This window comes from Acipenser ruthenus, chromosome 19 (genome assembly GCF_902713425.1).
Source record: "Acipenser ruthenus chromosome 19, fAciRut3.2 maternal haplotype, whole genome shotgun sequence".
Lineage (NCBI taxonomy): Eukaryota > Metazoa > Chordata > Actinopteri > Acipenseriformes > Acipenseridae > Acipenser > Acipenser ruthenus.
Window position 1 is genome coordinate 29,271,339 of NC_081207.1, and position 17,815 is coordinate 29,289,153.

Here is a 17,815-nt window from a genome sequence, read left to right on the forward strand (position 1 = left end):
TGCCAGTCTCTCAACACCCAGCACAGAGCTTCGGTGCTGAATGTAATGTCTATAGTTTGGCTGCCCTCTGGAGGTTTCAATTATAAACACTCAAACCATGTGTTTAAAGATACTACAGTTTTAAAATACAGTTCTGAGAGACACCCCATCGTAATTGTTTGTAAATTAAATATAATACATGGAAAGATATATAAATAGATTCATTCATTCGTTTGTACATTCAGTACATTCTGTTTTCCAGTCTCTATCCTCCCGGAGACTGTGGAGGACATTGTGGTGGAGGAGGTAGACTCGGACTGGGAGAATGAAAAACAAGAAGAGCCCGAGGGACAGCTGACCCAACCAGAGCCTGAAAAGGAGGAGACCCCAGCAATGACCGTGCAGGAGCTGGAGCCAGAGCAGGAGCAGCAGGGTCAGCAAGAGGAAACACAGGGGGAGGACACACAGACCCTGGCAGCGCAACACCAACAGCCACAGAAACCACTCATTCAGACCCGCATAGTGGAGCTGGAAGACGCAGAGACGCAGACAGAGAGATGGACACCTCTCCTCCAACAGCAACAAGCAGAGGCCGCTGAGGAAAAAAGGTAAAGGTGCTGTGATGTGCCGGTCTGTGCTACATTCACCTTCACATAGGAGCTATCCCTCAGGGGGAGACTCTATAGGTGTGGAACAGATTGAAAAGATGTAATGGACATCGATCGCCCTATGAAAGCATGGTTACTCTGCCATGTTTTTAATTATACTGTATGCATTCCCACACTTCTCCTTGCTTTACCATGCTTGCCTGAGCTTTATCGAATTTTTGGAGTAGGTGGGTTAAAATGGTGGGAATGTAGACAAGCTTTGTAAAAACTACAGCTTAAAAGCAGTTTGAACAAGACTGGCTATTTTCTCACACAGTCAAGAAGAGAAGGCGGAGACAGAGCACTCTGAGGAGGAAGAGTAAGTCTCTCTCACTTAGTAACTGTTACATCATTTACAATCATGTGAACCAGCATGTGCTCTTCTCTCTGACTCTCTGACCCCATTCCCCATAAGAAACTGAAAGATAGACATAGAGAGAGATAGACAGACATAGACAGATAGATAGACAGATAGATAATGGTTTCCTGTTTGTTTCTGAAGTTTGCCCTATATCCCAGAGGAGGATGAAGAGGATCCAGAGTAAGTTTTTTAAAAAAAAATTTAAACTACAGAATATTTTACAAGAAGGAAACGTTCTATTGAGGCACCAGTAGGTGGCATCAAAATGCTCTGATTGGACTGAGGGAATAGGTTATCATAACATTGACTGTGGCATAGTGCCCTATTCCCCAAGGTTTAAAACATGCAGGTTTTGAAGAATGGCTTTTAAAGAAAGCAGTGCACCAAATACTGTATAATCATTTTCAGAGTGAAATCTAGGGCTAGACAAAGCCTTACATAATTAGTCGGGAAATTGCTAGGTAGGAATGGCATAAAGAGGATTTTATTTTAAACATGTCCATTTACATTAATGTGACACTGAACACTCATTCATTTCTCAGAGACCTGAAAACAGATAGTGTGACTGAATGCAAGCAATAAAGTCAAGTCTGGGTTTGACAAAACACACCACAGAGCCAATGCTCTAGTGCAAAGTTTAAACCATGTGTTCTGTTCTGTGCGCTGCAGGTTACAGGTTACGTACGAGCAGAGTGAGGATGAGGAGGAGATCTTAGAGTAAGAATTGCATGTTTTGATACGCTGGGCTGCATATCAACTGTATTTATATCCATATCTAAAAATATATTTTTCATTGTACTGTATTTCACTGATTATACAATGTGTGAATATACACACATAAACATAAATAAAACAATCTAAAGGACATTTTCGGACAAAAGCCCTTCTTCAGCTGTGACCTTTTTGTTTATTTTTCTATCTGCAGCATTGCAGACTGTATCAGTTATATACAGTACAGAACGTCAAATTTTTTAAAATATAAAAGTGAATTACACAGTTATTGTTACACATTTATTTATGTTTTTGGTATGGGTGTGTATACAGTAAAATACACAACAAAACCTGAAACTAACATTCCACTAGCCAGGTATTCATAGTCGTAGATAGATTTACTCTATTGTAGTTGGCAAGTTTGCGAGTTCCAATCGGTATAGATAGAGCTGTGAAGGTTAGGCCATCACCAGTGTACTAGCTCTGTCACACAGAGGCTGAAGAGATTGCTATTTTAGACACATGCATGTAGAAACAGCATAAGTCCCTTCTAGAGTTGCTATGCCTGAAGTATTGCACTGTGTTCATAGTGTGGCAAAACAAACATGCATCGTTTTTAAACTTATTTTGTTTGTTCATTTGTTTGCTTTGCTTATTTGCTTAGTTTACTAAAGAGTGTTTTTTCATGTGTAACAAAACACACGTTCTTTATATTACTACCAACAAACAATACAGAGCTGAGAGGATAAAAAGGTATGTTTTATTTTTGCAATAGGTTTAAAAAAGTCAGTAACCCTTAATGCAAATTTGCTGTAGAACGCAAGCTCTAGAATTCTAATTCCCACCTGCCTCTCAAAAAGATGCTAGAAGCAGCCCTCTAGCGACGATGTTGCATAGCAACGCTTCCTCCATCCCTAGCAACTGCTCAGCGTCTCCTAGCAACGTTGGTCCCGTCAAGTACCGTAGCCTAGTAACCCAGCCAGTGTCTCGAGCGGTGCGCTACGCTGTGTTTCTGTGAAGGAGAAAGGACTGCGCAGGTTTCTATGTCTTTCTAAGTACAGTAAATCCGGTTATCTAGAAACAGGATTTCCATTTGATCCATTTCTTATTAGAAATCCAAGGAAGAAGATTTTTTTGTTTGTTTACTTCTAGTCAAGTGCTATAGTTTTTTTGTACTGTTGCATTAACCCTCCACGCCAAGGTGGTCTGGCCGGGGTTATCGTGGAGAGAATATTGATATTAAAAACAAATAAATAATAATCATAAAAAGACTGGGATTTCGTAGGATTTATAGCAGCACAAGTAAGCATCATTTTACTTTTTTTAATTATCAGAGTTGACTTTGTAGCGTCGGTAGTGCTTGGAATTCTAGTTTTTATTTGTTTTGATAGTTCCTGGGGCTGTACTAGGACAAGTACCAACGTTTTTAATTCTATTTTACATAACATTTTATTATTTCATTGCCATTTGCTGAGATTCCTGTTGTCTGTCGTTCTTCTTCTTCCTCTATTACTATTCATATTCAGATCTTGTTGTTGCATTTGTTGAAGATGGCAAACCAAAACATGTCCAGTGGCTGCATATAAAGTGTAAATCTGTTATTGGTGTAGGAGCAATGAGAAGATGCTATCAATATAATCACCAAAACGCAATCTAGTGTGTATCTGGCTGAATGATGTTGTGTAGTGAGGGTTACACACAGCACCATGAGGGCAGTCTGGCCAGCAGCCAGTCTGATGAGTGCTGTGCTGCTAGAGAGATGTGGATACAGTCATCTTCCAGGCTGCTCTCTGCGGGCATTGTCACTGGCCACGTTCCTCATGGTAAATGGCATGAATCTTTTATGGGGCCTTTTATTCACAATGGATCTCAAAGCGCTTACTTTATAAACACTAACAATGGTACATTGAGCATGAAATGGGTACCTGTTTCACATCACGTGTACAGCTGATGCCAAGCTATCTCATGTTACCACAAAAATCAAATCCATGGAGAATGGGCGACTTAGCAAAACCCTGCACTGAATTGTTTTACTGTCTTACGTCTCCATGGAAATTTAAATCTTACATTTATATTTCTGGTGATCCGTGACTGTCAGTCTCAGTACAGCTTTGTCTTGCTCCCTTACTGAAACGCTGCTTTTTTCACAGTTGGCATGCGCGTTGTTACCTCAGTATGTGCAGCTTACATTTTGTGCATGTGGACTGCCGACTTACATGACAAACATGCCCTACCGGGCCGTTTGAAGTTTGTACTGGACCCAGTATTATTAGAAACAAAATGATATTACTAAATAAAGATCTAACAAAATCTACCGGTATATGAAAGCCTCTGAGTGAGATATACTGTATCTCAAGCCCAGGTAGTTAAATATTGCCCTTGTGTCCATGATTCAGAAGTGACTTTCTAAAGCTCCTCCCGCGTGCTAATCCTTTTATAGTAATCAGCGCTTTGACTTAAGCAGGTGGTCGGATTCCTCTAATCCATCTCCGGCTGTGTGCCCCCATTGCTTTCCCAGCAGCTCGTTCTGTGAAGTAATCAAGCATTTTAATGTCCCAGTTCATTGGTCTCACTACAGGCTGTTCCAGAAGCCTGGAACCACAGGTCAAATTCAAAACCGCCCTCTTCATCACAAAAATTCACAAATGTTCAAAATTGTCCCGTCAGGCAACGCTGGAGCATATTTAGTGTCAAGGAGTTACAGCCTCTAAGGCCTGGCTTCCATAAGCAACCATCGGTTCCTGACCTCTAAAGTGACCTTTAGGGTGAAGGGATGAAGCTCATTTCAACTGTTTGTTCCGATCCTCAGGTGCCTGGTGGACGTGTGTCCGGCCCGGGGCTTCCCCAGCCCTGTCAGAGAGAAGCCAGGACAGGAAGTCAAAGTTGTCCAAGAGGTAGAGCCAGTAAGGTTACCAGAACCAATACAGGAAGTGGAGCCAAAGCAGGAAGTGGAGACATTACAAGAACCAGAGCCCGTACAGGAAGTGGAACCAGAACCAGAGCCAGAACTAGAACCAGAAAAGGAAGTTGGGCCAGTAGAACCAGTGAAGGAGCCACAGCCAGTAAAAAAAGAAAAAACAGAAAAGGAAGAAGTAGTTGAACCTCCTGTGTCCACTGAGCAGGTAACAACCAACCACCCAATTCCATTACCTTTCAGCTGGGATGCAGAGATCAGACTGAACCTTTTTCATGTTGAATTGTCTTTGGTGACATGTCTTATGAAGCAACTTTTTAAATGTTGTTTGTTTTAATGACAGGACGGTAAAAAAAAATGACAGTAATAGAGTTCTGTTTATGTTTTCAAAGGAAGAAGAATCGCAGGTGATTGAAGAGGAGTGTGATGGTAAGACACCAGTTTTTCTTCGAGAAAGTGCTCAAGTCGATACGCAATTGAGATTGAATTGAAAGGGGCTAAAATCCTGCCTGTGACAATGCCACAGATAAACTAGGTTCTGGGAGAGAACAAACATTTAAAACCATATGTATGTTTTAAAGAATTTAATGGAACCTTATGTCCATCCGATTGGAATGTATTCCTTAAAGTATGTGGTTGCCAAGCATATTGTTTCCACACATTTTTATTGCAGAACATTCCACTATGAAATAGTGTGAGGGGCTTAACTAGTCAGAATATATGTGGTATACTGTATAGCTAGAACAGTCATTAATTCTACTGTTTTCTGCTCCTAGTGTCATTGAGCTGCGCAGATATAAAGCGTTACCTTATGCGCATCCCCAGACCCCAGCTGCCTACGTGCCTGAACTGTCTACACTATGCCTAAACGCAGCCCAGACCTGGAGTTAGACCACCTAGTCCGTGAATCACCCCAACTCCCCCGGAGCCCTTCCCCCTCCTCCCCCAGCAGCGCTCTAGAGCTCCCCAACGTTCCCAGCTACCGGACCCGCAGCCCCCGCCTGCCCCCCCTCGGAGTCCAGAGCCAGGTGTCAGGAGTGGTGAACCCCGGCTTCTCCAAGGAAGAGCGGCCCACCGGCCGTCTAAGAGGTGATGAGGCCGCCCACTCTCTGTGTCACGTGGGGTGCTTGACCTTCCTAGAGCTAGTGCTGTGCTGTGCTGTGCTGTTTCTGTTATCTTTTTCTTGTTATCTGTGGCTGGGATTACCTTTCAGTGCAATAGTGGTGCTATCCTAAAGCTTTGTAGTAAAAAATCTGCAGTAAAAGCATTATTTTAGTTCTGTTTTCAACTTGTAAAATTGCCTTTGAGGTATGGTTACCACTTAATGGTTTACATATTTCTTCCTTATTAGTGTAAACAAATGGAGATTAATTGAAGCCAGTGTAATGCATTTATAAGAGACATATTCATGGCTACTGCAGGTTATAATGAGAACTTCTGGAACAGCTTGCTCAGAATACTGCACTGTACTGTACTTGTAGCTGCAGAATACTGTACTGTACTTGTAGGTATAGAATACTGCACTGCACTGTACAGAATATTGTATCTACAAGCAGAGCAGACAGTTGTATTTTCTCGAGCATTTCACCGCACCAGGGAATAACCACAGAATAACCAGGTGGTGGTTCCCCAGTGCCGGAAAATGCTCTAAAAAATGCAGCTATGGCTTATCCCGGCAGGGTATAGGTCGATCAAATCAGCCACCATGTATGTGAAAGCAGGTAAGTGCCACGAAAAATAACGTGTATGGTTGTTGTCAGGTTTTGTTTCTGGAACGCGTTCCCAGTGTAAACGGGACCGCTTTTTTTTTTTTTAGAGGGCTCCAAGGTGAGCCTGCACCCGGCTGTAAACGTAGAAGATGTAGACTCAGCTGGAGACTCCAGCAGCGCCCCCGGATCTCTCTCACTCCCGTCCATCGTTCACCCGTCGTCAGCACACGCCAGCACCACCCTGACCGTGCCTGGAGTCCCTGCCACAGCCAGGAGGTAAGAGCACTCAGTGCTGCACGGCACTGGATCAGTCTGAAGAACTGCATACAGATATTACAATAACATTTTCTCCTTTTTAAAATTATTATTATTTGTTTATTTAGCAGACGCCTTTATCCAAGGCGACTTACAGAGACTAGGGTGTGTGAACTATGCATCAGCTGCAGAGTCACTTACAATTACGTCTCACCCGAAAGACGGAGCACAAGGAGGTTAAGTGACATGCTCAGGGTCACACAATGAGTCAGTGGCTGAGGTGGGATTTGAACTGGGGACCTCCTGGTTACAAACCCTTTTCTTTAACCACTGGACCACACAGCCTCCTGTAATGCCTCTCTGTGTGGACCACATGTGATAAAATACCTCGCACCCCTCTAACAGGGCGCATTTACAGGCCAACCTCAAAAGCTAAACATTTCATATGCAGTTATTATAGTTGCATAAATATAATAGCTTTTCTCCATTCAGAAAACTTGGTCAACTATTAATGGAGATGCAACAATTAATGGATGCATCGATTATTGATCAACCATCCTTACATTTCCAGATCTTTGATTAGTAATTGGTGAATCGATGCATCACAGATACCGGAAATGTAATTTTCCAATTGATTTTGGCATATCCGTAAAGAATCAGGAATCAGCACACTTTAATTTGAAAATGTTACGAACTGCCGCCCATACCCATTCCCGATACAATCCCATTAGTCTTTTTTTTTATTCCTATTAAATCACTGATCAGTCTATAAGCCCGTTGCTCTGCCCCCTCCCCCCCCCCCAGTCTGTCCACTCTCTCTCTCTGTCTCTCTGTCTCTCTCTCTCTCTCTGTCTGTCTGTGTCTGGCACTGGTTGTTGCTCTCTCACCTGTTCCCCTGTTCTGTGCTGGTTAGAAAGAAGCTGTATTCCCAAGGGGACAGTGTGGAAGAGACCGAGACTACAATCAAAGCCTGGCCCAGTCAATGCAGTCTGCAACCAGACGAGGAGGAGTGAGTACATGGGGGGGATATACTACAGAACAGAAAAAAGGGAGCTACTGTATATGCACATGGCAAAGAAAAATGATCACAAAACACAGACAAATTCAGAGCCTATATGCGTTCAAATTAGTGACCCTGTACCTGCAAAAAGAAATAAAGTACGTTAATGTCCTGTGACTTTGTTTATACCCTGTAGCCAAATATTATAGTCCGTTAACCCATGGACGTTTAAATGTGTGAAGAAGCTGGAAGCGTTTCTATTTCACAGGTGAACTAGTTTTATGAATAAAATGTAAAGAAAACATTTACAACACTTACACACACAGAAGCTTAGCCGCAATTCATGTTTTTACCCGTGTTGTTTTCACTGCATTTTAACCGGCTTGCTGTCTCCATCTAGAGATCGGGCACCGTCTGTGACCAGCCAGACCAGCGCCATCGTGAGCGAGAGGCTCCAGGAGCTGGTCAAGTTGTTTAAGGGCCGAACGGAAAAAGTGAAGGAGAAGCTGATTGACCCTGACAGCAGCTCAGATGAGGAGAGCCCCTCTGCTTGTGAGTCTCTCTTGACCACACTGACACACACTGTGACCATCTTGAGAAAGAGCCAGTCAATCTCAAATCTGGAATGGTTTCGCTCAAAGAAAATCTCGAAGCCTTTGTATGTGTGGATGAAGTCCCACTACAAAGCCAAAATGATTTTTGAATAATACAAGCAATGGTCAATGAAACATTTAACACATCCTTGTTTAGTGCAACACTAGGACACGCATCCCCACACTCATGTGTGTGTGTGTGTGTGTGTGTGCTGAACGGTTTTCATTCATTGCCAGCTCCCGCGAAGAAAGCCCCGCCCCCTCCCCCCGATGTGAAGAAGGAGGAGAAGAAAGAGGAGGAGGAAGAGGAGCATTACTGCGAGATGCTGTGCTGCAAATTCAAGACCATGCCCTGGATGATGCGGCTGAAGGAATACCGCTTCCCCGCGAGCATCGACCCCTACACCAGTGAGGCTCTTATCCACCTTCTCTCATTCTGTAACATCCAGGTATATTAGCGTTACACACAAGTCAAGGGTGAGAGTGCAGGGCTGCAGTGTGGGAGGCAGTAGGTTTGAGATGCTCAGTGGTTAGTGCTGGCCTGCAGTGTGGAAGCCAGTGGGTTTGAGTAGCTCAGTGGTTAGAGTGCTGGGCTGCAGTGTGGAAGGCAGTAGGTTTGAGATACGCAGTGGTTAGAGTGCTGGGCTGCAGTGTGGAAGGCAGTAGGTTTGAGATGCTCAGTAGTTAATGCTGGCCTGCAGTGTGGAAGGCAGTAGGTTTGAGGAGCTCAGTGGTTAGAGTGCTGGGCTGCAGTGTGGAAGGCAGTAGGTTTGAGTAGCTCATTGGATAGAAAGCTGGGTTAGAGTGAAGGGATTCCAGATTAACTTCAAAAACAGGAATGGATCTCCAGCAACTGCACTCGGCAGTAATGTCCAATAGCTGCTTGGGATGCTTTGTATAATGTCGAAGCAAATCAGCCAAAGCATTTCCTACACATGATATAGGTATACTGCTCACATCTAACATGGTAGTGCATCCTTACTTAATTCCACCTTGAACATAGAAAAACAGGCTAGCTGCTGAATGTGTAGCTGAAGATTATCAGCGTGGGAATAAACCTAACGTTGCTCTTGCATCTCGACACAGCAACCCCCCTTTCCCTTCTCCGTGTCCTGAGGCTGAGATGTATGTCCGATGCCTCTTGTCCCAGATCTGATGTACGTGCTGTGGCTGTTCTTTGTGACCTTGGCCTGGAACTGGAACCTGTGGCTGATCCCCGTGCGGTGGGCGTTCCCCTACCAGACTCCCGATAACCTTTACCTGTGGCTGCTCATGGACTACTTGTGTGACCTCATCTACATCCTGGATATCTTCATCTTCCAGGCCCGCCTACAGTTTGTGCGCGGCGGAGACATTATCGTGAGTATTGCTTACCAGACAGCGAAGAGGAAGACATATAAACAAAGGACTTCTGGTTTCTTTTATTCCGTCTTTGAAGAATACAAAGTGCTGGTGATGCACCAAAAAAATACTAGTTTAATATTATCCATGGCTAATGACAGCACAGGTTAAACATAAGGAAAGTGAACTTTTAACCAATCTTTTGTTTAAATGTTTTTTATTATGTTTCAATTTCAGACTGACAAAAAGGACATGAGAGAAAATTATATGAAATCACAAAGATTCAAGGTAAATATGTTTTTTGTTTTTTTTTGTTTTTTTTTTAAGCAAAATGTAACAATATTTAACACAGAGAGTGACAACTATTTCAGTTAGTTAAAATGGTAAGTGTTGCTGCTTTTGCTTTGCAGATGGATGTGATTTCCCTTTTCCCCCTGGATCTGCTGTATTTAAAGCTGGGTGTGGTATCAGTCCTACGATTCCCACGGTTATTAAAAGTAAGTTAGCTGCCCCGAGTTGGCTGCAGATTTACGCTGCTGACCCTAATCTTTCTGACAATGATTTCATGACCAATAGCCTTCCGATCAGCACTAAGCCTTGCTTACCTTGGTCCTGCTTTGAATTGTGGGAATTGCAGTTCAAAATGAATTTATGGTTATTGTAGTTAAATTGATCCAACCCCTTACTTAGCCTTCAAACCCGACATGGTTATTCCTTTATTAGGACACTGTCCGAGAGAGGAGGTGAACCTGCACACAAGTCTAAAAGGTTTTCAGAACAGTGGCTTGAAACCTGGTTCCAGGAGACCTAGTTTGAGCAAATTTGCTGTATCAAACCCAGTCTCCCCTGGTGTGCCTCCTGAAACCAAGTTCCAGTCCACAAAGAGCCTTTGTGTTCCCTCAGTTTTAGTATGCTGTGCAGCTAGCTTAAACATTACTTATAGAACATCGTTACATTTTCATCTATCTCAGGGGTGTAACCACGAAAGCCAAGATCAAACCAGTGACCTCGAACTATGATGAAGACACTTGTGTGTCTTGTAGGTTTTGCTTGGCTCAGTTTTTCCCAGAGTGAGCAGCAGGAGTACGCATTTCTTTGTAGATCATCTCAAGTATCTCTTCTGCTTATCGCTCCCTCTTTCTCTCACAGTATAGCGCCTTCTACGAGTTTAACGACCGTCTCGAGGCAATTCTGAGTAAAGCATACATTTACAGGTAGGACACAGCAGAGGCTGTTCACTGACTATTTTCATTGTTTGGCTCCTTTGCTTTGGGGTGACCTTCCAGAATGGGTAACACTTTACATTGTGCCTCTAATTACTCTGTATTTCCATAGTAGTTACTTAGTAAATACATGTGCACTTACGCATAATTACAATGTTATTGTTCATAGTTACAATATACTTAATGTGTAAATCTTTTTGCATGATATAAGCCTTACCCTCACCTTCACCCTTGTCTGATACATGTGTGTACTTACATATATCATGCAAGAAGATTTACACATTAAGTACATTGTATAGTAACTATGCATAACAACATTGTAATTGTGTGTCAGTACACATGTATTTACTAAGTAACTACTATGTAAATACACAGTAATTAGAGACACTTCATAGTGTTACTCCAACGTCATTCATTTCACACACATGATTTAGACAGAAGGGGTTGAATTCAGTAGGGATCTGGGCTGGAATAGACACCTCTGTAAGGTAACCCTCTGTTCTGCTGTTCTTCTCAGAGTTATCATAACGACGGGATATTTACTGTACTGCCTGCACTGCAACGCCTGTCTCTTTTACTGGGCATCTGACTACGAAGGTCTTGGATCAACAAAATGGGTTTATGATGGAGTGGGAAACAGGTATTCATATCATCTCTCCATGCAAACGCAGCGTGTAGCTTTTTCTTGCCACAAAGCTTTGGCACACCTCACTTCCTAATGGTTGCTAAGGGAGCTGAGACAAGAGCAGGTGTGGGCACCCCCGTAGCCATGGACTATATATATATATATATATATATAATATATATAATCATTGGCATAGTCACATGTACTATTAAAACATGAGTGGTTTACAGTGTGATTATGAAGACTGCCCCTGACGGTCAAGTTACAATCCCTGGTATAACATAGCTGTTCTTATTGGCCCTGCTATTTGTAATTATAACAGGATTGTTTATTGTTCCACTCTAACTTTGCTAGTTATTACTGCTATTTCCTTGCTCTCCAGTTATATCCGATGTTACTACTTTGCCGTGAAGACTCTGATCACCATCGGGGGCCTGCCCGACCCAAAGACCCTCTTCGAAATCATCTTCCAGCTTCTCAACTACTTCATCGGAGTGTTCGCTTTCTCCGTCATGATTGGTCAGGTAGGGGAACCCCTCGTGCAGCCATCAAGACAAGAATTTATAAATAACAAATACACACATAGATTTAGCATCGCCATCTCCTATACTGCGCAGAGTACGAGAATGAGATGAGTATGAGAATCCTAAAATAAAAAATACTCATCATCAAGCAACACGTAATCACCCATATTATTACCCTCTTTTATGGCGACCGTCAAACTAGAATAAGGTAAACAGAAAGGTCGCAGTCACCTTACGGAATGTCGGACGGTTCTGTTCATGTGAACGCAGAGGGAAGCAGTTTGACCAGTGTAATCGCTGTTGAGGTACAGCATCCCCTTATTCAGCCTGTCTCCCCTTCTCTCCTGTTGCAGATGAGAGATGTGGTCGGGGCAGCGACAGCGGGGCAGACTTATTACCGAGCCTGCATGGACAGCACCATCAACTACATGAACTTGTACAAGATTCCTCGCAGTGTTCAGAATCGGGTCAAGACCTGGTACGACTACACCTGGCAGTCCCAGGGCATGCTGGGTAAGGAGACGTGGGTAGACTGGGTGGGAGTGACGCTACAAGTGAAGTGCAGTGACCTCGCTGGCGGCCCCACTGTACAAGTGCTGGGTGCCTCTTTGTGAAGTCAGGGACACCAGTTCGGTAATAAAGACGAGTCATAAACAAATTCTCAAATATAGAACATGTATAAATCTAAAAAACACAACCCATACCCATACCTTCAGTGATAATCAAACCATCTTTCAGGAAATTGTGCACCATCCTGCCATGTGATTCAAACTTGCACCTATGGAGTAACTGTTTCTGTGGCCAATCCCAACCCTCAGATTTGTAAGGAAATGTTCTGATTAATGTCACTTGTGGTAGCACCTGTCCACAGCAAACTGAGCAGAGACCCATGTGATCTCATATTGCCACACCTCCCATAGTGAGTGAACTGTGTCTAAATGACTGCGCCCTTGTCTGTTTCACGTTCAGATGAGCAGGAACTGCTGGTGCAGCTCCCGGATAAGATGAGACTGGACATCGCTGTCGATGTCAATTACCAGATCGTAGCGAAGGTGGCGCTCTTTGAGGTGAGTCTTCCTGGAACAGATTCTCATCCCTTCAAACCCGGACACTTCTTTAATGCATGGGCTTGTAACTAATGAGACGATACATTTCACAGCGAGCTGCGCTACCCTTTACCATAGCAGTACATTTCTCTGCCTGATGCCCCTCTTTCCCCTCAGGGTTGTGACAGACAGATGATTTATGACATGCTGAAGAGGTTGAAGTCTGTGGTGTACCTGCCGGGGGATTTTGTCTGTAAGAAGGTATGGCTGTTTTCTTTAAGTGCAATAGTCATAAATGAAAGACTTCTGCTTTGTCCGGGAATCTCAGCTCTAAATACCCTTGAGCTCTCGTTGCCCATACAAGGTATTTACCGGCCCCTTTTTTCCAGGGTGAGATTGGAAGAGAGATGTACATCATCAAAGCTGGGGAGGTGCAGGTGGTAGGGGGTCCGGATGGGAAGACCGTCTTTGTTACACTGCGAGGAGGATCTGTGTTCGGGGAAATCAGGTGGGATGTCTCTCTTAATACAAGACAAAAAAAATAATCACACAGCATGCAGGTGTGGTTTCTGGCGGCAGGAGAGTGTTACATAAACAGAACAAAACCACATCCAATAATGTGTCACATAAGCAGCTACTGTCTTTTGAAGCTGGCTTGCAAACACAGTGTGATACAGTGGGTTGCAAAGTACACCTCCAATGGAATGGTACAATGACAAGTGGTCTTTACTGGGTTAAGTGCAGGACTATGAATTGCAGTGAAAATGAATGTCCAGTCCAACCGCATTCCATAGTTGTTTGTCCCAATTTAATACACTTCCCCTGCATTTAACATTGCAAGGTTTCTTTTAGGTGGTTTATTTTATTTTTAAAGTGAAAGTGTCAGATCCTAACTGAGGTTTGTGCTTTATCACCCTGGGAAAAGCCTGCTGTCTGTAGGAGGTGGGAACAGGCGGACAGCTAACGTGATGGCACACGGTTTCGCCAACCTGTTTATCCTGGACAAAAAGGACCTGAACGAGATTCTCATCCACTACCCCGAGTCGCAGAAGGTGCTGCGCAGAAAGGCCAAGTCAGTACTGTGGGGAAATGAGACAACCCTCACCCGGCTCCATAATCTCGGGAGACCCAAGGCCAGGCCAGGTTTTTCACCTCACCTCTCTAAACCTCAGATTCATTGATTTTATTGAACATGTGCAGTGAGTGTGAATTGCGTGAGCTGTCGCTAAATGAATTTGTTTTACTTACCGGGGGATGGGAATTACTTCCTGTGAGGAACGTTTCCATCAATCAAGCCTACACAGCCTACTGATTTGTTGTATTTGTCTGATTGGACGGGACTGTGAGAAGCAGGAAGAAACAAGGTTAAACGAGAAAGAGTGCAGGCGAGTGCAAAGTTCTCTGTAATGACGGAATTGCACTATTTTGTTCCCGTATAGAATTTCAAGCAGTGCGATTTTAATCCATGTTGTTACAATGCTCTCCGGATAGACACACCACCACAATTAAACAACATCAATGCATTTACTGAAGCCGCTCATGCAATTCACACTCACTTTACTTGTTCATTAAAATCGGTTAATTTTGTGGTTTAGAGGTGAGTTAATAAAAATGCATGACCTGTCTTAGTGTCCCCAGATTATGGAGTCAGGTGGCAACCCTAGCCATCATACTCTGCTACCTCGAGCTAGTTTGCCCTGAGACTCGTGGGTTTGCATTGTGAGTCAGGGTCTCTTTTATCGTGACATGTTTGTTTTACACCTTGGCTTCTTAATTGTGACATTCAAGTTTCATCTGTCCAGTTTACTGCTCTGATGTGTGACTGTGTGTCTTTTTCATTTGATTCCACACTGCAGCAGTTCTGCAAACTGTGAGAATTAGCAAAAATGCAGTTTCACACGCAGGCATAAGATTTATAAAGCTTTTAGGATCCTGTAAACAATGGCACACAGCTCAGGACCCTGTCCCTGCTAATTGATTTAAAAAAAAAAAAAAATGTTTCCTCCTAATTGTGAAGACAAACTATCCATGTTTTAAAGATTACAAAAGATATATACATTTAAACGCCTCAAATCTGTAGCATTCACTTTTGTACAAATGGACTGTCCCTCTCACATAGTCTTTGTTGTTTCACATAAATGTATTTAGAACTTTGTTTTCAACTTTTTTTTTTCCCCCATAGAAAAATGCTAACCAAAGACACCAAAAAGGCAGAGGGGGTTGAGCCAAAGGGGGTACAGCACGTGATCCCCCCTAGACCTGAGACCCCCAAACTCTTAAGAGCTGCACTCGCACTCACCCTTAAAACCAGAAAAAGCGGGTCCTTCAGCAAGCTCAAGATGAAGAAATCCAGCTCTGTGGAGGTATACAATACTATCAAATCCAGGAACCACAGCAGTATAACAGAGAGTTGCCATTTTTATCCTGGATCTCCCAGTAGTCTGCAGGGGTGTGGGGTGGGGGAGCGGGGTATATCTCTAATGGTACAGTAGCTCGGAATGCTTCATTTAGCGAATATTTTAACGCAAAAGATATTTTTTTTAATACAAGCAAAGAAAAAAAAATAGTTCAGCTCAATTAAAAAGAAAGATAGTTTGCTACAACTACACCTGCAGGGGTATTCAGGATACAAAAGGGACTAAGAATATGCATTTTATTCCAGAATTTGTATGCACTCTCCTGCCCCTTTGTAATTGCCCCTGCGTTTATGTATTTATTTGCACCCCCCACCCCCAGCCCCAGCCTTCCAGCTCGATGCCCGTGCCGCCTGCCTCCCCAATGCACCGCCGCTCGCCCGTCCCGCAGACCAAGCTAGCGGAGGATGACGATGATACGGAGGACATGGTGTCGGAGAGTGCGGACGGCTCCATGCTGTTCCGCATGAGCCCTTCACACACAGGCGAAGACCAGGTCCTGACCGTGGAAGGGGTGCCCAAAGAGAAAGAGGACCCCAAGGAATAACCACCAGCCATTGGAGGAGACCCAAACATTCACTGTGCTTGGCAATGATCCACATGCTGCAGGGAGATCGGCCGTTGTCCGCTGCTGCGTTGAGTGCAGGATTGAACTCACCAATGCTGTGTCACAGTATATCAGCGCAGCCTCCAATAACAGCATTGTAACTGCAGTCGTGAACTGCAACTACAGTGCGGTTAACCCTAAACTGCCATTACAGGGAGCTCCTCAGTTGATCTAAACAGTTATTTGTCCCGATTTATATGTAACAGTACAGAGTTCCAATGAGAAAAAATAAATTTAGCAGGACTCCTAAAACTCACTTACTGAATAGTAAGGGCTACTTATATGGTAATGTTGTGCACGGCTTAAAATAAGCTCAGGCATGTTTTTGTTTTGTTTCTGTTTTGGATCTTTTTGTCCTGCAAGTAGCCTAAGCTGTACCTACAGGCTGTGAGCAGCTGCTGCCTGTCATCACAAACCATGTGTGGTCTGGCTCCAAGTCTGGTGTTGTCCACCTAAGCTGCCTATCTCAGAACCAAGGAACTCACCACTAAGCCAGGGAAATAAGACTCCATTCTTACACACTTGCATCACTGTGTAGAAACACAGTACGCAGTATATTAAGGTACAAGCCTTCAGCAGGTCACACTCTCAAATGTGACGTTTTTTGATGGCTTTTTATGTTGCTGTGTAGAAATCTGTTTAGGTGGAGAGGTGTGAGAATGCTCCCCCGTACCTGCCCACCCTATGCTCTTTTTTATTTGCATTCAGCTCAAAGGGGGCTTTTCTTTTGTGTAGACGTTTCCGGGGGTGAAGTTTAAAAGTTACTCTTGTTCATAGTTAGTGGGTGTTGGAAGGCACAGTGCAGTGGGCTGAAGCAGGAGACCACCATGCTTTGAGCATGATGCCTCACTCTCATTCCTGAACAGGGCCGTGTTCGAGCACAGAAGCGTTAGAAAACATCCCCAACACTGCTTTCCAGAGACCACATACTGGAGCGATCGTAAGCAAACATGTTTGGCACCTTTCTTCTGGTAGTAATTTCATGCCACTCCAGACGGTGCTTTTTGAAATAATGTCCAATCAGAGCCAGGATTGGAAACACCAGAACTCATTTCAATATACTGTACTTCAAAAACAGAGTACCTGTCGTGAATTAGCAGGTACTATTTTACTTTTAAACTTTTTGTGTCCAGTTCAAGTACTGTAGAGAGTCAAGGTAAAGGTTGCATTGTACACTACATATAGACATACATGTAAAGTGTTCAGTCAGAACAAATCTAATTATGAATAATCATAATTGTGAAATAATAAGAGTGCACAGTGTCTCTAACTCATTTTTATGTACGAATGTAAGAATATAGCCTGCCTGGTATTATGATACTGCAGTTTTTATTTATTTCTATATCTTTGAAATATATTGTCAGGTCAATCAGCACCATGTTATTTCTGAACACAAAAAATGTTACTGTGCTTAAATATGACAGTGTTTTAGGTAAACAAAATGGGTTTTTTTTGCAATAAACTGTATAATGTATTTGAATAAGCTTTTTATATGCTGCTGCTTGTAATAAAATACACTGTCTGCTGGTTTATTTATTTTATAGCAGTGCTCAATAAAATGACTTACAACTGGAGAGCATCGCATTTGTGTTTAATTTGGAGAAATCGGCCCCTGATAAAACTATATATAATGAAACTTTATTGGTGTGTTTTACCAAGCTGTCTACCCTGTTTACAAACACAACTGACAGTGGGTTTAAGAGTTTATACTGTATAGGGCTCACTGTTTAAAATGACGAAAATGGAACAGTGTCACAGACAGACAGGGCTGTTTTTTAAATAACTTACAGTATGTTTCCATAAACCTTGTATTTTAAAGTGACTGAATGGGCCTTGGACCATTTTACTGTTAAAGCAGTTGGTTCA

The 17,815-nt window shown here is 43.1% G+C and overlaps 1 protein-coding gene across 9 annotated transcripts in view; it reads left to right on the forward strand.

Moving 5' to 3' along the window:
- The window catches only part of LOC117424485 (cyclic nucleotide-gated cation channel beta-3-like), a 29,670-nt gene extending 12,147 nt beyond the window's left edge, over positions 1 to 17,523 (forward strand). For 5 of the 9 annotated variants that reach the window (XM_058992761.1, XM_058992762.1, XM_058992763.1 and 2 more), the window contains 24 exons: positions 242 to 587; positions 904 to 945; positions 1,129 to 1,167; positions 1,657 to 1,704; positions 2,434 to 2,451; positions 4,508 to 4,820; positions 5,005 to 5,041; positions 6,429 to 6,597; positions 7,490 to 7,585; positions 7,977 to 8,128; positions 8,407 to 8,577; positions 9,320 to 9,528; positions 9,748 to 9,798; positions 9,921 to 10,007; positions 10,660 to 10,724; positions 11,251 to 11,373; positions 11,741 to 11,882; positions 12,236 to 12,395; positions 12,852 to 12,949; positions 13,106 to 13,189; positions 13,318 to 13,436; positions 13,854 to 14,000; positions 15,111 to 15,291; positions 15,665 to 17,523. In XM_058992761.1, coding sequence (XP_058848744.1) covers positions 242 to 587; positions 904 to 945; positions 1,129 to 1,167; positions 1,657 to 1,704; positions 2,434 to 2,451; positions 4,508 to 4,820; positions 5,005 to 5,041; positions 6,429 to 6,597; positions 7,490 to 7,585; positions 7,977 to 8,128; positions 8,407 to 8,577; positions 9,320 to 9,528; positions 9,748 to 9,798; positions 9,921 to 10,007; positions 10,660 to 10,724; positions 11,251 to 11,373; positions 11,741 to 11,882; positions 12,236 to 12,395; positions 12,852 to 12,949; positions 13,106 to 13,189; positions 13,318 to 13,436; positions 13,854 to 14,000; positions 15,111 to 15,291; positions 15,665 to 15,889 — 3,122 coding nt within the window. In that variant the 3' untranslated portion in view covers positions 15,890 to 17,523. The remainder of the gene's footprint in view (positions 1 to 241; positions 588 to 903; positions 946 to 1,128; positions 1,168 to 1,656; positions 1,705 to 2,433; positions 2,452 to 4,507; positions 4,821 to 5,004; positions 5,042 to 6,428; positions 6,598 to 7,489; positions 7,586 to 7,976; positions 8,129 to 8,406; positions 8,578 to 9,319; positions 9,529 to 9,747; positions 9,799 to 9,920; positions 10,008 to 10,659; positions 10,725 to 11,250; positions 11,374 to 11,740; positions 11,883 to 12,235; positions 12,396 to 12,851; positions 12,950 to 13,105; positions 13,190 to 13,317; positions 13,437 to 13,853; positions 14,001 to 15,110; positions 15,292 to 15,664) is intronic. The other 4 variants (XM_058992765.1, XM_058992764.1, XM_058992767.1 and 1 more) reach the window with 4 other exon arrangements.
- Positions 17,524 to 17,815: the final 292 nt, after the last annotated feature.